At 37.7% G+C, this 24,840-nt stretch overlaps 1 protein-coding gene across 14 annotated transcripts in view; it reads right to left on the bottom strand.

Annotated features, from left to right (window-relative positions):
- Positions 1–24,840, bottom strand: part of Clasp1 (cytoplasmic linker associated protein 1) — a 245,378-nt gene that overhangs the window by 58,361 nt on the left and 162,177 nt on the right. For 4 of the 14 annotated variants that reach the window (XM_005397640.2, XM_013521073.1, XM_013521070.1 and 1 more), the window contains 3 exons: positions 16,636–16,743; positions 13,623–13,649; positions 12,035–12,202 (listed from right to left, as the gene is read on the bottom strand). In XM_005397640.2, coding sequence (XP_005397697.1) covers positions 12,035–12,202; positions 13,623–13,649; positions 16,636–16,743 — 303 coding nt within the window. Of the gene's footprint in view, positions 1–6,287; positions 6,396–12,034; positions 12,203–13,622; positions 13,650–16,635; positions 16,744–24,840 lie in introns of all 14 variants that reach the window. The other 10 variants (XM_013521071.1, XM_005397644.2, XM_005397645.2 and 7 more) reach the window with 3 other exon arrangements.

The following is a 24,840-nucleotide window of genomic DNA, read 5'->3' as shown; positions in this document are numbered from 1 at the left end:
TAATGTGCTACACGCACTAAAAAAAAGACCACAAAAGACCACATGTATTTATTAGTTAAAATAAGAAACAACTGTAAATTTGAGATCTATTGTGTACATAGTTTTATAAATGATCTTTGTTCAAGTCTTTTTTCCATTAAAAAAGGGTAGATAGTGGGGAATTTATGAGTAACAGAATGAAAGTAATTCAGTTATAAGCCATTTTAAAAATTACCCAGCATAAACTTAAGTAAAATGGAGTATTAAAAAAAAAGTAGATCTCATGCCAGCAATTCTTACTCCAGGGATAATACTGATAATACTAGATTTTCAGACACAAAATTAAAACTTGTAAGAACAATGCAATTTTTTTTCTGTGCTTTCCAGATGCACAGAGCTTTGCCATACATAGCAACTGTAGATCCTTTGATATATGACACAGAATTTGAATTGTAGATCTTCAGGGGAAATTTTTGTCTGGATCTCAGCAAAATGACAAGTTTTTGTTTTCATCAGACCAAAACCTGTTCTACATTTTCACTGCTCTGATACTACTACAAATCTCAATTCTCCAACAGATGGATATATACGACTGTAACCTCGTAGTGGTCCCTCCCTTTATGGGGGATGTGTTTAATCATAGTCTATACAGCTAAAATGCATAGCTGGCTTCATTTGGAAAGAAAAGGAGAAAGTAACTGACTCAGTGAATTGGTATGCACTGTCACCATCAACGGTCTATAAATTAATTATGCCTTACTCAACTGAGAAACTAGCCACTGGGGACTGCTAGCATATGAAAATGATGCCCGGTAAATGTGGCACACTGATGTGTTACTGTATGCTCCATTTTTGCCCCTATGGCCAGTGGATCTTTGATATGTTAAAGAGAACGGAGGCAGAAGGTTTGGGGTCCACAGGTTGCACAGGCTAACCTTTGGCATGACTTGATTACCTGAATCCCAATCTCACTTTTCTGTAAAATTTTTATGGTAATACATGTATTTTCATATACATGAAATTACACAAGCTATAATTTGAAGTGCTGGTAATTAAATAGTACCTCAAAATAATTGGAACGTGACACTAACGAACGTTAACGTTTCACACTATCCTGGGAACAAAGACTTTGGGGATAAAAGACTCTTGGATGATATCCCCACCCCATTTCCCCACAGGGACCCTGTGTGGCACCTAGTCTTGGTGGTTGTTTTCCTAGAAAGGGCTGATAGGAGGTTCTTCCCTGTTTTTTGTTTTGACATAAATATGAACATTGGAGAAATGATGTTGTCAAACAGGCGATACAGCATCTATGGCCTATTAACAGAACTATAAACATTCACCAACTTAAAAAAAAAAAAGCACATTGGAGAAAACAAGTATGAGGTGCACACATGCCAAGCGCTAGCTGACACAGACAAAAACAAATGTTAACAGAGTGTGGAGCCAGAACAGATGAAGAAGCCGAGTCATGCAGTTAGCACTTGTTCACCTGACTGCCCAACAGATTCAGCAGTGGAGAGAGCACTAGTGGACCTGGAATGACGTCGAGAGGCTGCAGGTAAAAGGAACGGCAACACCCACAGGGTTAACACACAAGTACTCAAGGAAATGCAGGGACTGCTACCAACAAGGCCGCGCTTTCTCATGAAAAGAAATGGTGCTGGATATGAATAAACAGCAAGTGCCACCCCAGCCTGCGCAGTGGCTGCTGGCTCTCATATAGCTCTTAGACACACAGGCATGACAGGGGCACTCTTTAAGGTGCTCCCTACACTCTTTAAGGATGCACTGGCTGACTGGACTCCAGGTTTAGATTCACGCCATGAAGCCTCGATCAGCCATTATGGAAATATGCCACATGAAAAACACCAGGAGTCACAGAGCACTGTCTAAAACCTCGGAGTGGAGAGCAGGAAGATGGATCATTAACTCAGCTCACGAGATGTATCATCAGTATGTGATGCATATGCCACCATGCACCGAAAACAAAAGCAGAGAGGTTCATAATGTTACTTAAACAGAAACTGAATGAAATCACAGGAAGAGGCTCAACAGCTGGAATTCCATTTTTCCCAGTCAAAATGTTTGTTGTTCTGTTGCACAAATGTCCTAACTATCAATGTACTTGTTTAACTGTTGGAAATTCAACAGTAGTAAATATAAGAACCTTCCTTGGAGAGGCCATTGCAGTACTCTGTTTATGAGTACTAGCTTAGAAACACAACTGTACAGCCTGGCTTTCACAGCTAGCTGTAGGACCTCTCAGTACTAAATCTGTCAGTTTCTAAATCTGTAGAATGGTGCCAATAAAGGTACCTACCTCTTGGTTGTAACTGAGAGGATTAAAAGAGATCACATAAAAAGCATTTGGTATCACGCCAGCACAGAGTCCAGAGAGCTGGTCATAGTAGTAAAGGTTAAAAAGTAAACTCCAACTTACACTTAGACAATAAAATATTATTTTATTAGCAAGTATTCATAATTAATATGTTAATTCATCAAGCTGAGGAAACAAATGCTAAATATTGTCTTCATGAGGAAAGAGAGTAGCTTTTAGAACTGATCATGAAATAAAGACTTGTTTTAAAACACTGACGAACTATTGGTCACAGTTTAATGCAATACATAGCCTTGCATTATTATCTCAGGAAAAAAACCAAAGGATAACATTCCTCCATCCATTATTCTGAAAAAGTCAGGGTGATTAAACCACAGGAAGTTCATAGTTTAACAAAGTCAGAACTGAGCAGTCCTACCTTTCATCCATGCTACTGTAATATTCTGTACACATTATCACTTACACATTTAGTCACAAAATTTCAAAACCTCAACCATGTACATCTGTGGTATATGTGGTATTAAATAAACAGCAAAGGTTACCCAATCAATAAAGACAAATTTTACCTGAGTGCAAAGAGAAAAGGAAATACCTCCTTCTTCAAGATTCATGAAAACATGAAATAAATTAGCAATCTCTAAAACATACTATAAATTCATCATTTTCCTGGAAAAGGGAGTTAGTAAAATGTTTTGTCAATACTGGAACAAACCACACATTTATTATATGAGCACACCAGTACCATATGGTAGTTTAAACTGAAAAGAGTTTTTAAGCAATATCTGATCCATAGGTTCTTTATGAAGTGATCCTTTGGTTCTCTTTTGACATTAATATTCTACAGTAAATCTGCCACAAAATGAATACTATGAGTACTCCAAGAATACCCAAAGATGGAACCTGAGGTGGACCCATTTATGTCAAAGCTTGATGTACAGCAGAGTCTTGAAGCCCTTAATCTCACTTTAGAAACGTGACTGCAAACATACATTCATATATTCATACCACTAAGATGCTTCAAAACAATTATATAAACTTAAAAATATGATATACAGTTGGTCTTTTCACTGCAGGTTTCACCTCTCTGGATTCAACCAACTGCAGACTGGAGAAAAACTGTCTGTATTTAACATGTACAGACTCTTGTCATTATTCTCTAAAGAATACAAAATAGCAACTATTTAGAGAACATTTACATTGTACTAGGATTTATTAATAATCTAGACATATTAAGGCAGATGACAGGGTATGTGTTGGTTATGTGCAAATATGATGCCATTTTCTATAAGGGATCTGAACATCTGCAGATTTTGATATCCACAGAAGATCCAGGAACTAATCCCTTGTGTAATGGGGATTCACTGAATCATAATTACAACAATTAATGTTTTTTTTTAAACAACAATAGTAACAAAGGTTGGCTACGTAAGTAGATTCAAAGGGGCGCTGACACACAATTTTACTAATTTCCAAAAGAGGTGAGAAGTCATTATTCAAATGAACAAGAAAAAGAAGGAGCCTTCAGAGAAGGTGTAGGAGGTGCCCAGTGGACAACACTCTTCTGTAATGTTTCTCTGCATCCCCAGATCTGAAACTCAGGCCTGGGAATCATCAACTCAGCAACATGTCTTGACCACTTTCTAAGTGCCTACACCTGCATGGGCCTCACAAAAAGCATTAGTACACTGCTGAGGGACAGATGACAGACACTAAATTATCAGAAGTACTTTCAGAAGAGGTAGATCTGGTCAAACCTGCATGCAAACCCAGGCTCCACCACTTAGGTGTGTGATCTTGAGAATGTCGCTTACTCATTAAGACTCAGATGGCGAAACCTGTCTTAGAGTTACTGCAGAAGCATAAAGAATGCTATCTGCTGACTGCTCCAAACGGTACAGGTATGCATAGGCACTGTGGATGCTTCTGCTGGACACAAATTTTAGAGACAGGTTTAACCCATGGGGCAAAAAGGTCTTCAAATGTGTATCAAAAGACAGTCACTGACCACAACAGAAAAAATTAGCTAACGCTAGAAACTGCTGCCTGGGTTGCAGCAACTGTGCATCTCAACATCTTGGGTTATCACCAAGACAGTTAAGCAGATCCATTTATCTGGAGGTTAAAAACAAAACAAAACCAAGAAACAAAAAAAAAACCAAGATGTCATGACCCAATTACACAGGGTTCATTAGGACTTTAGAAGAATTCAGCATATCTTGCCTGGTCCATAGGCCACATGCCAGATTACAAAGGCTTCTTCCACAGACAATTTTTAAAATACCAGCACATGTATGAAATAAAACAGTGCATTGCTTCTAAGAGACAAAATAATCAATAAACAGACTGGACTTGTTTACTCATATAATAGATTCTTTGAAGGTCAAATAGTGAGCAAGGATGCATAGATATACAGCCTTAATTTAAAAGGAAAAATCACACCAGTTCATTCAGAAAAAAAAACCATAGCCACACCTGATTTATTGAGAATTCTGCTCCAAAGCGTCCAGCTGCTGTGGAATAGCTGACATGCATAGGTAAGCTGCCCCATGAGGAGCTCCTGCAAATCCAGCAGAGCATCTTGCAACATAAGGCAAGGAATCACTAAGTCAAGCAGTCATCTAGCAGGGCATTGGCTTGTGTGACCTACTCTTTTTTAGTACCTCATAAAGGATAATGGGTTATCAAGGCAATCATCTAGATTCTGATTACTGACAGTGACTGGAAAAAAAGATAACTGAGGAAGTGTGTGGGTAACAGAAGAGGCAAGTAGGAAGACCGCATGCATTTGGTGGGACATTCTTCTCCTAAAGTAGCATTTATATAGTTAAAAGACCAGTTGCATAATCATATGGTCAAAAACAGATCAATGTAGTCCATGATCCATGGGATAATTTCAGTTTTAGGCCTATTTTTTTTAGTTTTGTTTTGTTTTTGAGACAAGGTCTCACTATATAACCCAGGCTGGCCTTAAACTCACAGCTATCTGCCTGCCTCAGCCTCTGAGTGCTAGGATTACAGGCATGTACCCCCACATCTGGCTAGGTCTAATTATTGTAAAAATGATTTCTACTTTTTATGTTTATCAAAAGAAAAATATACATCTATACAGCACTTAATATGCCAAAGAACTAAAAAATTATCATTGAAGAATACAAAATTGTCCTTTTCATAAAAGTATGTATTTACAGATGCCTCTGAGGATCAAAGTACTAGTGCTGTACTAGATAAAAGGTGCATATCCATTTTTAAGAGCAGGACTATTAAAAGTTAACAAGAAAAATCACATAATTTTTATTTTATTTATTTATTTATTTATTTATTTATTTATTTATTTATTTGTAGCACTGGCATTTGAACCCAGGGCCTTTGTACTAAACCATATCCCCAGTCCTTTTTTAAAAAAAAATTTGAGACAAGATTTTGCTTAAATTGTCCAGGCTTGGCTTGAACTTGAGACTCGCCTGGCCTCAGCCCTCCAGTGCTGGGATTTACAGGTGTGCACTGGCACACCTGGCTTCATTTAGCTTTCTGAATGTCATCACTATTGTACTTCCGTTTCCTTTGAATTAAATCACATATAAACTGATCTCTAGTAAAATCAAAGATAAATTGTATGACCAGGAATAAACCCTGGGTCAACCTTACTTTCAAGCAGCAATCAACTTTGGCTGAATTTTGCCTTAAGTTGTAAATTACAAGGACAGGCTTCTCTGGTAGCAACTGGCTACAAATGATGAGAGCAGAGTGAAGTGGTGCTTTTTTCCTCTGAGATATGAAAACTGGGAGCTGCTGAAGTTCAAGCATGCAGAGGGGGACAACGAAGGGTGATTAAGGAAGAGGAAAGAGAAGAAAGGATCACAGGACAGCGAAGGAGGAGAAGCAGTCATTCCACCCAGCAGTGTCTCGGACAAGCATGGGAGCAGGGACAGGAACTCTCCGCTCCTGGGCAGCGCCTCCGTGTACTCACCAAGTGGAGGAAAGCCCCGAGCAGGGCTTGTATCTCGGCTGCTCTCACGGCTGGTATCGCGGCTGCACCCCTGACTCATGCTGGGTCGAGGGATACGGCTGCTCCGTGCTAGCGTGCAGCATGAGGGGTTTCAGAGAAGGTGAACAAGTTTAATTTAATGAAGACAGAAAAACTCACAAAACGGCAGTCACATTTGGTTACTGTAATTATGACACTGTCTGTGCTGGGGCATTCCGTTGACTGGACCACTTATGAGAGCAGAGGTCTCACTGACTGAGGTGCCAATAGGAGGGGTTGTGGATAAACTTGATTATGCTCAATGCCTGAGAAAGTGTGAATTTTAGTATAAAAGGAAAATTACACTCAATGAAATCATTCCAAAGAACAAACTTTGGAAATGATCAAAAGCTTAAAAATGATCAGTTTTTCTGGCTCCAGCTAACTTTTCAAAAAAAGGGCAAAAAAAAAAAAAAATCAAAGCTATTTTCATAGGCACTTAGTTCTTGAAAAGATAATTTAATTTGGATTAAATCAGAGCCATAATATAGGCTCTGGTCACTGAAGTCCACAAACTTACATAGTTAAAGGCAAGAGAGCGCCCTTCTCCCAGTTGGGCTTCTTTAAAAGAGAAGCCAAATGTCAGCCCACCTGGAGGCCTGCCCACTCCCAGTGAAATGCAGATGCTTCAAACACACTCATTAATCAAAACGCTACCTTTTTATTTCCTGCCCCAACAGTCAATCTGTGGTTTTTTCCTATGGAAATCCACATAGATCTGCCTGTGGTCCCTTCTAAAGCACCTTCATGGATTCATTCTTCCCCACTGAATCTGTAACATGGGGACTGATTATCTTGATAAGTATTTGGGCAAAAGATCCCTCCCTGACCTGAGAACAATTCATTACTTTATAATTATCTATGGATAATGCTTATTCTTCTCATGGTATAAAAATTTGAGCTTATAATGCAGAACTGTATAAACAGCCTGTGGTCTAATAATAATTTGGTTGTGAAACTTATAAAGACCATGATACCCTTATTTCCTCAATTTAACCTGAGGAAACAGAGGTAAATTAACAGGCACAACACTCAAAAACAACACTGCACACTGAATGTGTGTAGTTGAAATGCTGAAGGTAACAGCTACTGGGGACAGTATACATTTCCATCCCAAGAGATTTACCACTTCTTAGTCTGGATAGAAATTACCTTCTCAGAGATTCTGGAAATAACAAATGATTTACTGACGTAAATGAGAGTTTTCTATATTGTGATGAGCACAATCTGTTATTTCAGAGCAAAGATTTGTTGTACAGCCTAACAAGAATGTCTTACAAACCAGAATCATGAAGCTCCCTAGTGAAGAATGTGCAAGTAAAAAGTGAAGTGAACGCCCTCCTGTGCACCGGTGCTCCGTGCTGGGGCTGAGCACAGTCCTGAAGGCTGGTAAGTGAGATTCCCATGCTTAGGCAAGGGAAGGTCTGGTACAGAAATGCAGTCTGAAAATGGGCCAAACAGGGCTTACGCTTCACTGGAAAGTTTCTACTCTCCTTACTTTTGTCAGAATGACATGAAATCTATGCATTTTCATTCAAACTGGTAGTGACTATATACTCAGCAATTCTTGGCAACATTCTAAACAGTTCTTACAAGGAAGGCAAAAATAGTAAGTGCCAAAGTAAATCCATCAAAAAACTAGAGTGTCTACCAACCCCACCAATATGGAGAAGCTTCCTAGAATATACAAAGCAATACTGCTTATCTTTGAAGGACATCATGAAGTGACCTTTCCAATTCTAAGCCACCTCACTGGTCCAACCACCTGGCCTGTCCAGGTATCAACTTCCCTTTAGGAAAAAGAAGAGTAAGCATCTCATCACTTAAATGAGATGGATACTACAAGACAATGGACATATGTAAGTATTTCTGAAATCTTTGGTAAATGCATGCTTAAAAATCATGTCTTATTCTAATATCTACTCCAAAACAGACAATCAAAAAGAAATAAAAGCAGCCCTCAGACCAGGTGATTAAGTAGGTATCATTGAAGGAACTACTGGGCTAAAGCCAGCCCAAAAGCAGTCCTTTTCATATAAGTACATGCTAAGTTCAACATTTTCTTAATAGTTCGTATCAGACTACTTCTGAATTTTTACCCAAGCCCTAACCTCAACTTCATATATGTGCAACAGCAAAGAAAAATGAATGCTCTTTCTCTGGGGTGAGCCTGCTTTGCTAAGAAAATAGTGTGTTAATAATGACACACTGATGTAAACTGAAGAACTGCATATATAAACTTCTTAACTAGGTTTACTCTCTTAGTATTTTATCCAGAAAGTTCATCCTCCTTATTTGTACTGACTGGCTCCTTTAACATCTGGCCAATAGTAGCACACAGAAAAAGAACTCTGTTTACACTTCTATGAAAACTCTACCCATAGTTGCCCCACACCTTATTAAATAGTTGAAATCAGTAGTTCAAATGCTGGATAATTTAAATCACAAGACGAAAAACACCTCCTCACTTATAACACTACTTCCAAAGACTGATAACCTAGAAAAGAGGATTTAAAATAACTGTACACAAATTATTTTACAGCTAAAACTTAAAATAAAAAACAATTAAAAAAACCATAGAATAAGTCCATTTGTTTATCATGTGCCAAAACTGAACATTCTACAGGAGAATATGATGTGGAGGAGAAGCATAAGAGGAAGAGACACAATGAAAACACACTTGCCTTTGAACTTTCTAAAGCAGTATTCCTAGGTAGCTGAGTCACGTGCTTACAGTAGTGCTGGGAAGCCTTGAATAAACACTTGATCTGTTTTCATTCTGACAGAGACTCTTTCCTACCTTCAGTATTTTAAAGGTAATCCTGACTTTTGCTTTTAAAAGGATGGATACAACCAGAATTCACACCAAGAGCAGAAGTACAAGAAGGTTAATGAAAACTAGAAGTTAAAGACGGGAAATTCTAGTTTAGACATTTTCATGTCACAGTAAGTCTAATTTCACAGTTAAAATGAACTATTTAATTTTAATTCCCCAAGAATATTTTTAACCAGAAAATCTTAAAACATTTAAATGTATAATCATAAAATGCCATCTGCAAAAATGTCATGTATTTTTAATAGCCTAATGAAAAAGGGAACCAAAGGAAAACAGCTAAAATAAAATTACTAACGATGCTGGTTATTTATGTGACTTTATTATCTGTAAATCTCTTTCTTGTCTTTAAAATACAAAACAATGATAACTTACAAATATATTTTCCCAAATAGTTGGTAATCCAATGGGAAATAAAATTGTTTTAAGAAATCTTAAATGCCAAAGAAAAGCACTGGCATTTTTTTTGTAACAAGTGAGAAAAGAAAATTTAGTTGAGAAATATCATTTCAAATAAACAAAAAAGGCATAACTGATTAAAACATAACTTGTAGATTACTAGAATTAACCCTCGGTGTAAGTTCTAAGCCTAGTTTACCTATTGCTAAACACGGCTGAATTGACTGGTTTGGGAATTTTAGAAAATATTCTTAAAAGATGCTGCCTCTTTTCTAGATATTTGTATTTAAAACTGCTATATAATCAACCAAATGTTTATAATGACAGTAATAATCCATTATTGGAAAAGTGTTAATATATGCCTATTACCCTGTAAAATGGAATCTCTAGTACTGTAGGAGTAAGTGGAAAAATACACTTTACTCATATGTATTTCTTTATATGTATATATTCTCGAAAATGTATAGAAATTTAAATAAAACATCTTCGTTAATCAGAACTGTATATAGTATCTCAAATCTTCACACATTACTAATCCTCCAAACAAGCATCAACAATTTAACTTTCTTTAAAATAATACTTTGAATAAGAAATCTTTGGAAGGAAGTAAGCTCCTTTTTAATTTTGAGTCATGCTTCATAATACTCCATTTTAAAAGCTTATAAAATGCTGTCTTTTCAACTATACACAACATGAACTTCACAGTTAGACCATGGAATTCCAAGTCTTAGAGTTAAGCTGAATAACCCAAGTTGGGTTATTTTCTAATTTCAAGAAGGTAAAAACAGCATCTTTAAAAAATATATGTAAAAAATCCTAAGTAGAAAAGAAGTTTTAAAAATAAAATAATAATAACATGTGGAAAAGAACAGCTGAAACCTCACCCCTAGGTTTAAAATTTGAAGGTCTTCCAAATAAAAACAGACCCAGAGATATGTTGCAACATCAAGGGAGAAACTGAGATATTCTTGCTTCGACCTTTTGGCTGGTTGTAGCCACATCAACACCCAAACAACTTGTCAGCTCAGAAACCATGCCACATAGCACCAACAGAAAAATGGCATCATGGAGAAGTTAACAAACCCACCACAAATTTTCATCTTGTCTTGGAAATATGAATTCAAACCAAATCTTACCCATTCTTAAATATCTGCCCCTGATCCGTCCTGGCTCAGGGACCTCCAAGGATTTTCTTGAGCTAGAACCCTCCTATCTCTATGCTCTTGTCTACCCGTCCACTCCTTGCCCCTACAATTTGGGGGAGCAAAATGGATTCCTTGTGGCTTCCTCTTGCCCCACTGTTTCTGCACTAGCTTCCTGCTTCCCTAGAACATCTTCCTCTTATGTCTCCATCCTGGCTAGTCCCACCTTATACTAAAAACAGGACCTATTCTTGGAGGCCTCCCTTAGTAGAATGTCTAGAAGGATTGGGGTGGACAAGGGGCTAAGATACAAGTATTTTCAGTACTCAGAGTACTTGGAACAGTTTTACATTTTCACGTCTAACCAATTGATGATAAGGACTCTTAGGTCAGAAGCTAGATTTATTTCATTGATCTTTTAATTATCAAGTCAAACAAAGTGCCCAGTATATCACAGTAAACATTTAAGTAAAACTTGTTAAGATCAACGAATAAATGTGACAGGTAAGCCACTAGAATTTAAGGACCTAGTACTCTGATTTTATATTGAGTTTTACTTTAGAAAGCAGATAAAGATAAAGTGAAAAATGTTAAAATTTTTATATATTAGATGTTAGATTTTAATAAAGTGTCTTTAAACTGGGTGTAATTCATATGACTACAAACTATTACAAAAAAGCCAAATGTTACAATACAGAATGTACTGGACTTCATCATTCCTAGAGTTGATGTTTTAAAAAAATTGTGTCAAAAGTATCTATATCATAAGCTTCACCAGGGAGGTGACAGAAGATCAAAATAAAAATTAATGGGGATTGGGCTGGGGATTTAGCTCAGCGGCAAAAGCGCCTGCCTGGCAAGCGCAAGGTCGTGAGTTCGGTTCCTGGTACCGGAGAAAAAAAAAAAAAAAAAAAAAAAAATTAATGGGGATTGATTTTGAAATTGTTTTTGAAAATTAATATAGGTTAATGGTTAGTTGAAAGAAAGAAAAGTAACGCTGCAAATTATAAGAGAAAGCCCTTGTCCGTTTTGCCATCAAAAATTTTACAAAACAACTATAAATCACAAAAGTTTATAATGATCTAATTCCTTCTCATTAATTCGGACCATAAGTCCCACATTTTTTGGGTACTAAACGATACCAACGTGCCATAATCTGTATACAGAATAAGTCAAAACATCTTTTTAACACAAAGTAACAACCTTATTTCAACCTTACTGCAGATCTCTGTTTCCTGCAATAGACAAAGTCATTAGATTAGAATGAAGATTGTGATCAAGCTGAGAATAGTGTCCCACAGTCTGAAAACCCTCACCTGGTCCTATTCGGTTTGGACTTGTTTCTCGGCTGCATCCCTGACTCCTGGGAATCTTGCTGCGTTTTTCTGAAGATGGTGTCACAGGTGGGCCTCTTGAGGAACCCCCAGCAAGACCTCCATAACCACTTCCCAACAATTTTCCTGGGGAACTCGACCGGCTGCCAGCTAAAAAGAAAGCAAAACAAAAATGAATGACAGATGTAAACTGAGCAATAATTTATAAGAACTCCAGAAAAAGTTTTTATACATCAATTTGGATCAAATGTTAAGAGAATTTTATGTAGAAACAGCATTTCAGTTCATGGTAGTACTAATTCTTTAAAAATGTAGGTATAGGATGGCAAGTGCAAAGTCGTAAGTTCAATCCCCGGTACCGCAAAAACAAAACAAAACAAAAATTAAAAAAAATAAAAATGTAAGTATATGAAAGAATGTTATCATCATAAAAGTATATCTAGGCTTGGAAGTGTCACTGGTGGCGTTCTACAGCAATGACTGTATAAGTTCTAATTCAAAAGACTAGGATACCAGCAACGTCTCCCCTGCTCCACAGCAAAGCTCTAAACTAACCACAAGGTATTTGCTTCTTGTTTTGTTCAGTGATGCTGGGGACAAACCCAGGGCCTTCAGCATGCCAGGTAAGTGCTCTTCCACTGAGCTACATCTCCAGCCCCAGCTGTTTCACTGTCCTATAAGTGTACATTAAAATTTAAGTGAAACTTCTGAACAGCAATAATGCTTACTTCTTAAGCATTGTTGGAGAAAATGAATCCAAGAAAACTCAATTAATCTAACAAACAGAAGAAAAAAAGACAGTGGGATAAAATAGGTATCAATATTGTAAAAATAATTATAAAATGAGATGTAGGAATAGGCTCAAATATATCAGTAGTCATAGAAAATGTGGCTAGTTTACAGTGGTATCTCAGTTCATGAACTTAAATCTTTCCACGATTGTGGTTGCAAACTGAATTAGCTAAAAACGGAATCAAATTTCCACATAAGGTGAACATTGAACCTAACCACTGAATTTGATTTGGTTTATGACCAGAATCATGTAAAACACACATTATGTACTGAAATGACCCAGAAGAAGAAAGTCTTTAAAACAACACTTACCTGGTAAGCATTCATATATACATGCATGCATATTTTCATACACATATATACACATATATATACACATACACATGGGTACATACATAGAATTTTAAAATATACCATTTAAAAATAATAGATTTCAAAAGCTTTATATTATATAGTAAAACTGCCATCAAATGAATAACTTGGGGGACTGCACAAAAAATTAACATTTTAAAATGATTAATAATTTGAAGTGAAAAAAATCACTGTAAAAATCATCAATATACATGAACTGTCTCAGGACCTATTAATTTTGTCTATAAATCTGAGGATGCACATAAACTACTAAACTGTGCAAAAGGGGAGAAAAGAAACCCACCTCAAACTCTAGTATTTAAACATACAGAAAAAATGCAGAAAGATTAGTGAAGCTCATAATAAAGGACTTAATACATAGGGTGAGGGAAAATGCCAAAAAAAAGCAAGAAGAGAAATGGCTTACCACCAGCAGGATTAGCAGATCTGGATCCTTGATTATGAGAGCAGAGCAAAGTACAGGCAAAAAGTGAATCAAAAGACAATAACACAATACAAAAGGTCAGCATGCAACACAACATGAGTATCCTATTCACAAATACATTAGCAAAATAGCTATTTTTCTTAGAACTTGTTCCTCCTAGTCTATTCATATTCTTGTATTTATTTTGTACTTACTACACTGGATTAGCATTTATTTCAGATCTGTTAAAAAATAAAAATAAATCTACACTATGCCAGGCACAATGCTTGCTAAGAGACATGGAGAGAACAAGACAATCATCTTGCCTTGCCAGACCACATCTCCCCTCCAGCTACGAGCACCGAGAGGAGCGCGTGTAACTGAACTCATTGGTGTGTTACTACCATCTTCAACAGTGCTTATCCATAGTAAAAAGTTATAGCTATTAACTGAGTTTACCTTAATGTCCTATTACTCTTCAATCCTCTAATACTCAAAATATGCCAATTTTAAGGTCCTTAATAAAGTCTACTTAATATTAAGCCAAGACTATGAATATCAGTGCATCTACATTTGTAATATATAGAGATATGCATATATTCATGTCTTGGTAAAATAAATTTTACAAATAATTTATATGCATAAGCTTAAGGTACAAGCATGATCATGTGCTGCTGTTTGGTGGTCCACCTTCCTGTGGGTGTGATTTGGCAAGTGAGGAAAAACTAAACAGCTTTCAAAGTGGGCCCCAAGGCAAGGTTCAGAGTAAGTCTCAAGACTTAAAGCTGTACCATCCCCTTCTGTCCCACTAGAGAAGGAATTTTCATCTTTACCACCTTAAATTTATTGCATTAATTTATCTTCTAAGACCTGAACACTTTTGGTCAAGAATTCCTTCCAATAAGACTTGACCCATGTTTATGGGTCATGATTGCAATATTATATTCTTTTGTGTCTCCAGGGACCACATCTCAACAGAAGAACGAAGTTCCCATGGCAGAAGCTTCTGAGCTACACCTGTACCAGGGATCTGGATGAAAATCTAGGTAAGGGTGTATAGTAAGTAAGGCATCCTTGTCCTAATGGACTCAATCTAGCCTCACTGTATTCACAGAAATCTACCCCTAACCTTCTTTCCTGAGCCTATGGAAGTAGACAGGAATAAAGGAGAAGTTTTCTCAACTACAAATGGGAGGTGAGTTCTCCACTGTGTAGTTACTATGGCTCTAAAACTGGCTTCTGTTCACTGACTATCTGCTTAGCCTCATCCCTGTCACCACATCCTCATCATGCCCCATGCAGCCAGCCTTGTTAGCAACTCACAGACAGCAAAACAAAGGCTCACATGGGTTAAGAGATTAGCTGAACACCACTCCAAGGCCTGGATGCAAAGGAGTTGGATGTGCCGGCACTGAAGACCACACTTGTAATGTACCACACTACACAAGACAGCCTACATCCAAAGGTTCCATGCCCTCAACAAGGACAGTAATACAATCTTTCACTATCTTTGCAAAGAAGAGCTAAGCTTGTTTAACATGAAGACTATTATTGGGTTAAATAACCCTTAGTTACTGCGGGCTGATCAGGCCCGCAACTGAATGGACTGCAAAGGATTAAATAAATGAGACAACTGAAATGATTTCAGGGCTCCAGGAGGGTCTCTCTCTTTCTCATAGCTTTGATATTCTCTGAGTTTAGATAAAGATGTCTCTGGGCAGCCCGTATTTATTTGGTCTACAAATAAAGGAGGGGGATACTGAAGAAAATGTAGGAATCTGAGCAGGACTTGGAAACCCTTTAAGGACTTCTCCAAGTAATACATGATGTTAATTTAGGAGAATTATGCCATCTCCAGGAAGGCCTTCACAGCAGGAGAGAGATGCCTGCAGCTACAGTCTCCTTCAAGTTAATTGGGGTTGCAGCCAGATGTCTTCAGCTGTGGCCTTATCTTGTCCTTTGAGGTGTCATAGCTTCAGAGGCCAATACGGGCCTCAAGGGTGACCCATGACTCATACAGGTTTACTTACTATGAGTCCTCTGCCCATCTTTAGACAAGGTATCTAAGCTTCGGACAACTCACAAGCAAACATGAAAAGCCAATTGCTTAATATTAAATCCTGCTCAGAGCCACTTTGTAGTGGTCTCCAACAGACTATAATCACCAAAAGGGACATGGGAAAGGATCTAAATTCAGAAGGAGCTCCAAAAGGCCTTCTCAACACTAAAGGAGTGCCTAAGGGTTGGCTACAGATAGTGCTCTCTACAAGCCAGATGGCCACACTGCCACTGTGGCACAGACTCATGTAAGGTAAGGTGCTGAGCTGGGTGTGGCTCCTGGAGACAGGAGACTCCCTCCCCATGCTTACCCTGCTCAGGAGAACTCTACCAGACAGCTGTGCTCCTCGTGCAGGGAAGAGGCATGCCATTCACAGTGTGGGCAGCAAGGTGGTCAGAGTAAATCCATTCCGACCACAGTGCTTTCTTGGCTGAGGCTAGCAAGCTAACTGACTCCACATACACAGAAAAGCAACCATGAAAGCAAACTAGAAGAAACAAGAGCCCACACTGACCAGAAGACAGGTGCAGGCCACAAGTGTTAGCACAGAGTGTTAAAAGAGGAGCTTTTCATAGATTTACTTATTCACTACTGGAAAAAACTTGGCATTTATAGTTCTGCCCAGGTTCTGCTCTAAAAGTATCTCAGAAGGGTTACTGATACCAACATGGATCACAGAACAGATAGGTTTCAACTTGACAGACTTCTACTATAGGGAGAGAACAATGTTTAATTTTAAAACACAAAACTTAAATCCCTGGAAAGATGAAAGTGTGCCTGACTCAACATTTCATCTTGCAAGCTTACCAAACAACAATGTAATTAATTATTCACAGTATCTTAGAGCCATAAAAACATTTCCTCCCCTCAGATCAGTGCAAACACTGTGAACTGTAAGTGCAAAAGGAGGTACCGAATGAAGCTAAGATAATAGAGAGCATAAAGTATACTTCTTACGCTGAGATTGAGAAACAACTTTAGCACGACTGCGACCCCGACTGTCGGTGGCATTAGAGGCGACATTGGTGGTACTCCCAGAGTTCTGCCGTCTTGTACGGATCCGACCTGGAGGACATAGCAAAAACGATGTTTCCGTAACACTGTCAGTAGATGTGACCTATTTGAGAAAAAAACCCACACCAGGAACAAGGGGGACTGATGGGCCAACCACATGGGGAAGTGGGCACCCATGAGCCAGGTGCTCTTCAAGAGGTCCCATGCCACATGACCACGTGGAAGCAATTGACAGTGAAGGTTTGTTCAAAGTTTGCCTTAGGGTGGGCTTCTGTGGTTTTACGGGAACATAAAATGCCTCTCTTTCTATAATCCAATCAGAATTGGGTCTGATAGGGAAAGGGAACCACTCTAAACTCCCACGGGCTTTTTAAATTGTGCAAAATCTTTTCTACCCTGGCATCTCACAAATGAATACAGAAAAACAAATCCTAAGTCTTGAAGAAGGTCTAAGTAATGGAGGTAAGGAACAATAAAAGAGCAAAAGAAACAAAACTGAAATCGATGGCGTTTAAGAGGTTTAAGGAAACATGTATACAAATGCTAAAATCTTCAGAAATTAAAAGCTATTTACTCTATTTGCAATTGCACATATGTCAGCTCAGAACCCTCACAACATATGGACTGCTCCCCATTTTAAGAGAAGGGAACAGAGAAACAAGGGAGACTTATCTGTCTAATGTCCCAGGACTGGTTTAGGCACCTGCATCTCTCTGGCTGGGCTGTGAGTGAGGACCTTTGATTCTCCTCAGTCACTGAGCTAAAACAAGTGAATCAGTCGCATCAAATGAACGTGGAAAAACAACTGAACTTAACTTCCTTCTTCAAGTTACAAAAAGATTTTTAAAATCTTACCTATTTAGCCTAAAAAGTAATCCTTTTTACTAACCCCGCAGAGCACTATTTTCTTTCTATTCTTGAGTTTGCTCTGTTCTTCTATTAAAAATTGAAAACAAACTTCTAACCCAGTCTTACAGGAAAAACTTAAGATTTCCCCTCTACGTTTTGTCTTTGCTTCAATCCACAAGAATTGATATGAGTACAGCACAGTGTGTCAGAATGTAAAAATTTAGTACTGAATCTAATTTTCTAATGTTTTTGGAAAAATGAATTAGATCCATACTTCACAATTTATACCCTTAAAATTAAAATGGAAAACAAGAAACCATAAACATTTTAAAAGAAAAAGAGTTCCTTTGCAACTCACAGTGGAGAAGTCCTTTATAATCTGAAATTAGAAAACTTCAAAAAAAATTGAGGAGTTTAGGGTATAGCTCAACGTAGAGTGCTTGCCTAGCATGTCTGAGGCCCTGGGTTCAAACCCCACAATGCAAATGAACAGTAACAGTAAACCATGATAAATTCGACAATTCGATAATTTTTTAAAACTTCACACACCAAAAAGAAAACTATGAGCAAATTCAAGAAAAAGACAAATTAAAAAGAATTACTTGCAATTTATATCACAAAGGCCTAATTTCCTTCATATGTAAAAGCATCCATAAGAAGTCCAGCGGCATGCTAGCATGTGACTCACTATAAACGCAGAGATTCTACTGAGTTCAGTGTCCCCAGTGTCCAGGGTGCACATATTTCCCTCCATCCCCAATTTCAGGCTACTGATACAATGTTAATTAGTGTAAAAATTTCCTGCAAATTTAACAATGGGCTCTCTTGACCAGCACTAGCATACCAGCGCCACAGAAGAATGGAAAAAGAAAACAAACAGGGATAGACATTAAAAGGGAAAACAAATGGCTTTAAATGTGTGAAATTACTCAGATTCATAATAAGACAAAAATTAAAATGACAGAATAGCATTTATCACCTATCGGATATGCAAACATTTGGTAACATTCTGGTGTGCAGGGTATCAAGATACTCTCAGTCACTGTTGGTGGCAGTAAATATTAGAACAGCTGCTATAGGAGGCAATAGAGACCTATTTGTAAATGTCACAAATGAATACACTACTCAAGAATTACTCTTTGGGGGATGACCCACATGCAAATGGTAAACATAAAAGGTTAGTCATGGCAGCAGTCTCTGTGACTGAAAACAGTGGGAAACAGCCAAATGGTTATCAGTTGAGGACTGGTTAAACAAGGTTTATCCATACAGGGAAGTGCAGTACACCATAAATAATGAGGCAATTCTTGCCAATCCACTATGGAAAGATCTTAAGATCTAATAAGTGAAAATAAGTAAGTTGCAGAATAATGAATATGTTACCTTCCACATTTTAAAAGAGGAGGGGGTAGATTTTTATATTTGTTTCTATATGCAAAGGAATTCTGGGTAACAATGAAACCATACTGAAAGTAGGCAAATCAAAGGCAAAGACTGGAGGGAAAGTTTCAATAGTGTACCTTTTTATATCCTCTGCATTTTGAACTGGAAATACATTGTCTATTCAAAATTTCATAGTGTTGTAAGTCTCCCATCCCACTATATGGATGGATTTCTAAATACTTATTAATAGGTTTTGAATTCTATTAATCATGGGTCGATTTTTATGAGGTCCATATAAATTTAGAACTATTTTATGTTTATAATGTATTAAATTTTTCATTATATAGCAGTCCTTTTTCATAACTTTTTTTGCCTTTGGGGATTTTTTTGGGGGGGTCTTTTTGAGACAGGGTTTCACTATGTGGTTCTGGCTGGCCTTGAAGTCTCTTTGTAGCTGAGGCTGTCCTGGAACTCAATGATCTATGTGCCTCAGTAGGAGGGATTACAGGTGTGAGGTAACCACGCCTGGCTACCTTTGGAGATTTTCATGGGGTTTTTTTGGATGTTACTAGTAAGTTTCTGTTTGTTTTTTGAGATAGGGTCTTGCTATATATTCAAGGCTGGCCTTGAACTATGTAGTCCAGACCAGCCTTGAACTCATAGCACTCCTCCTACGTCAACCTCCGGAGTGCTGGGATTACAAGTGTGTGCCACCACATCCAGCTGTTGTTGATAAATCTTCAAAACGCTTCTGTTACTTTGTATTTCTCAGCTTATCTGTAGCCTTATAACTTAGATTTGTACCTTTAAATATCACATAGCTGGATCTTAACGTCAAGCCTGATAGTCTTATACAACTGAAAAGTCTGGCTCTCTTGACTTTATTTTTAATTTTTTTTTTTTTTTTTTGGTACCGGGAATTGAACTCAGGACCTTGTGCTTGCCACGCAGGCGCTTATGCCACTGAACTATATGCCCAACCCTTAAATCTTTATCGGTACAAGTTTGCAGTATATAATGACTGCATTCACTGTGTGGAGTTGTTACATAACACATCTCCATTCTTTTTCCCCCTTCTCCATGCCCTTTTTTTTTTTTTTTTTTTGCCAGTATTAGATCTATTAATTTTTAAAAAGTCTTTACCAAGTTAACTATCCTAAGCACAGATCAACAGCCAGACTAACAAGCCAAGAAAATATAAAAAACATAAAACAATTACATATACTAAATCACTTGGCATACTGGATTACAGTAACTTTTTTTCTATTATCTTTCATTTAGCACTTTATTTATATGGTATCTTCAAGATTTCTCATGTAAGAGAAATCGTGACATTTATGCTTGTATGTCTGACTTATATCACTTAACATGGTAGCAAGGTGCATTGATTTCCCTACAAATGACCTGAGTTTATCCTTCTTTATGGCAGAGGAATACTCCAGTGTGTATAAATACCACACTTGCTTTATTTGTTCATCTCTTGAAGGACATACAGGCCATGTTTAAGATTTTAGGTATTATGAGCTTATTTTTATAATTCTATATGAATGCTTCTTGTGTTGATTTTCATTTTCCTTTGATTTTTTTGGCTTAGTTTTTTAAAGAAAAACTTTTGTATCTTTAAAGTAATCTTATAAATTAGTAAAAACACAGCTTCTATCATACTTTTGAGGGGACAGATTATTTTAAGGGCTTCCCCCCTTTTTAAAATCAAACTTTTTAATAGAGTCACGTGCAGTCATAAGATATAAAGAGAGACTGTATTCTTTAGATTTCTCACAATGGTAACTTTGGTGGACTGACAACTGGTGGTCAACTTGTAACACCCAGCTGAACTGAATCAGCGTAGTGCTGGGTGTGGGAGGCCCACCTGAAGATTGCTGCCAGTAGCATAACAGGCAGAACTAAAGAAGTTATGAAGCTGTTGGGAGCTGGCAGAAACTCTTGGGTGCTGTTAGAAGCTGTAAAGAGCTGTTGGTTCTCTTGGACAAGATTGTCATGCTGACTTTCCTGATGTACTCCACTATTCTCACTGTCAGAGGAGCTCGGGACCTTATTGCTGAGAATGGCTTTGGTTCACCTTGGAGGAGCTCTGGTCCTCACTTTGAGCATCACTTCCTGGCTCCAGAGGGGAAGATGGTGCACTGCTCAGTCTCCTGGAGAAGCTTGTCACGTTGGCTTTCCTGATGGGAACTTGGCTTTCCTCATCTTCAGAGAAGCTCGGGACTTCACTGTTGCTGAGGATGGCTGTGGTAGTTTTTGGGGGAGTCCTATTTCTTACTTTGAGCACTGCTTCCTGGCTCCACTGCAGAACCCTCAGCCTGCTAGCACAGATCCTTCATCCCGCTGGCACAGACTTTCTAGCTTCCACCACTGACCTTTGGGCCTTCCCAGTGCAGATCCATGAAACAGGCTTGCATGAGACATTGTTGTGGGCTCTAGCCCTCCAGCTGGACTCATGCGAGGCATTTTCATGGGCTCTAGGTCTTCAGCAGGACGCAAGCAGGACATTTTCATGGGATCCAGGCCCTCAGCTGGATTCTTTTGGTCTTTAGTGTGTGGACAGATTTCCTGCACTCTCTTTTTGTATAAGATTCTTTGGGTGACTAATTATAAATAATCTTATAAAATGTGTCCTGTATTATACTATTACCCTTGCAAAAACCCCAAACCACGAAAGTAACATTCTACAAAACTGTAAGATAAAATAAAAAACAGGATATACACACTGATGATCCATCAATCTGATTCCAATTCACTGACTTTTTTTTACCCCCTTGCTATCTTTTGTGAGTAGTCTCCTTTTCCAACTGCTTCAATAAAATTATATATATATAATTATATAATATTTATATTATTATTCAATTTCACTGTGATGTGTTCAACTGTGGATTTCTTTTTTATCTTGCTTATAATTTACTAGCTTTTTAGAATGTTTTATTGTCTGTCATCAATTGTGGAAAATTCCCAACCATTTTCTCTTCATATACTGTCTCCGCCTCATTCTCCTTCTTAAACACTAATCAGACACGCTTAAGTTCTTTAGCTTTCATTAACTTCACCTCTCCTACCTATCACATTGTCTGAGGACAATTCTTATCTAACTCATGAATTCTATCTTCAGCTACACTGATTTTGCAGCTTAATTACTTAGTTTTTGGTTTCAATAATGTTGTATTTTCACTTCTAGAAGTTCAGTTTGTTTTCAAAATTTTCTTGGTCATTCCAAATAGGCTTATTACCCCTTTTCTAAAATTTCTTTTTATTTCTTTAAATGTTTTTTTTTTTTTTTTTGTTTTTTGGTTTTTTTCTCCGGTACCGGGAACCGAACTCAACACCTTGCACTTGCCAGGCAGGCGCTTTGCCGCTGAGCTAAATCCCCAGCCCCCTATTTCTTTAAATGTTAAAAATTGAAATGATCGCTTTTCTTGGAACTTCCTAAGAATCAATTAAGCTCTATATTGGAATTGAATTCTTCCAAAGAGGACATTAGTGCTTGAGGATGCAAGTAATCCACAGTCAGTTTAAAATGGTTAACCTATTTGCATTTTGCAGACCACAACTGCAGCATAATTAACAGCACCTTGAGGGAAGGCCAATCTTACAGCTACAAAATAATTAGGGGGTCAGATTACTTCCCATTCCAACCAGTACCAAAGTTAAGGTGGAAAAACTGCCCTATTCTTTTCATGCTGGTAAAGTTAACTGCTTATTCGCCAGTCTAGGATGGCTTGGGTTCACTGCCTGTCCCTGTCCTGTGCAGTCATCACAGGAAATGCCCACAGGCACAGGGTTCAGCCAGTAACTCAAGCTAAAAGCCAGCTTCAACCATCGCCTTTTAGGGCTCTGGTGTTTGCTTGGGTTTGGGGTTGGATGGCAACTGCAGGATCATTCTGGTCACCAAATACTATATATCCAACTTTGCAGAAAATGCTACTTCCTTTTAAGCACTTTAAACATGGCTATTTTATATTCTGTGACAGATCTTTAAATTATTTTAAAAAGTCTGTTTTTACTTTTTTTCTTTTTTTATCTCACATACAATGGATGTAGTTTTAGATATAAGCTCATATTTGGGAAGGTCATGATACACTACATATTACCTGTTGTTATTGTTGAATTATCGTTATGAAATTTTATTCTTTCACAGGAAAAAAGCTCTTATTTGGCTGATTTTAATTTGAGGACACCCCGAGGTGTCAGATTTGTCAATGGCTTCTTCTGTGGAAGTTCAGTGCTTGTTCCCATTGGCACCCTTGGAGGCCACACACCTTATTATCAGCTTGGAGGCTCACAGACACCACAGGTAATGTAAACTGCAATCACAACTTAGTGTGAGAATACCACTTTGTTATAAATTGTTAACCAAGTCTGGTATTTCCTCTTTCCAGGACAAAGTCAAACAGATACTGTGTAAATTTGAAGACAAGACTTTTTCTTTTTTCTTTTCCACTAGTCCACATATTCTCATGGGTGTACGGTCCCTTGACAATGCTGGCTGAATGCCAACTTCTAACCTTCCCTTTGGGTGAGTTTAAAGTGAAGGTCTTGTTTTTGGTCTGCTCTAGTGACTCATTACTAACTGGCAACTTAAAAAATCCAAGGTGGTCCTTTCAGTTTTCGATCCTCTAGTTGGTTTGGAACTTTCCTCATTTTGGGGGAATTGCCACTACGCAGTTTACATGGACTTTGTTGTACTATATACTCTGTTAAGTTGGCAATATTAGTAGAAGTCCCTGAATGTGTCTTAAAGAAATGATATAAAATGCTCCGTGGTCTTTAGAAAAAATAAAGTCCACTCGTAAGTGCAACAAATAGTTAAAATATATACCAGTTCTACACTATGATCTATGACACACAGAGAGAGAATACATGTAAAAGAAAAAAGTCAATGTAAGACAGAGAAATTTTTTAAAAAAGATAACTGTACAACAACAAAAGAAAATTTCTAGAGGGAGGGACAAGACATGCATAGACAAAACCAACCTAATCAGAGCAGTGCAGATCTAGAGGAAAACAAACTATAAGAAGAACGCAAAGCCTTCAACTTTCCTGAAAGGAAAAAAATATTTTTATTTCAGGGCTTTTAGTACTGCTGATGATTCTTTTTCAATCAATTCCATTTTTCTGGAAAAGATCTCAGAGGTTTCCCTATCTTGAGGATAGCCTAAGACAAAAAAACTCCAGATAGTTTCATGTCATTAAGGGTTTTTGTCCTCTACATTTGAAAAATATCCAGTAAATTCTCAATTTACAGATTATAGGGGGCTGGGGATTTAGCTCAGCAGCATAGCACCTGCCTGGCAAGTGCAAGGTTGTGAGTTCGATTCCCAGTACCGGAAAAAAACAAAAAACAAACAAACAAAAAAAACCAGATTATAAAGACTAAGGGCTTCAATCTCAATTCTCATTACAGCAGGAAAGTTTTATTTTGGCATACACATGTGTTGCTCATCTAACTACATGGAGGTATAATTAAAACAACTACTCAAAAGTGACAATTTGACAGAACCACAATTTGAGAACTTGATCTCTTTTAAATTGTGCTACTTTCATCTACTACCCTGAAAAGAATAGTTTCCTTTATGTTTGAAAAAAAAATAAATGTAAAATAAGCTTAAAATTCTTTTACTTCTATATACAGACATACATGTTTTTTCCATTGTGGTAACAGGCATACGGCCAGGCATGTTAGCATACGCCTGCAATCCCAGAATTTGGGAGGCTGAGGCAGGAGATTGCTGTATGTTTGAGGCCAGCCTGAGCTACAAAGTGAGTTCAAGGCCAGCCTGACCTGCACAGCAAAACTCTGTCTCAAGGAAAGAAAACAGGTAAATTAAAATTTAGAGTTTTTGGATATGTAGGTAGTTCTTGGGAAATATCAAACATTTTGCAGTAAAAGTGAACTAAAATATA

Source organism: Chinchilla lanigera, unplaced genomic scaffold, assembly GCF_000276665.1.
Source record: "Chinchilla lanigera isolate Chin_1 unplaced genomic scaffold, ChiLan1.0 scaffold00058, whole genome shotgun sequence".
Taxonomy (NCBI): domain Eukaryota; kingdom Metazoa; phylum Chordata; class Mammalia; order Rodentia; family Chinchillidae; genus Chinchilla; species Chinchilla lanigera.
Note: the sequence above shows the minus strand (reverse complement) of the source record. Positions and strands in the feature narration are given on the sequence as shown.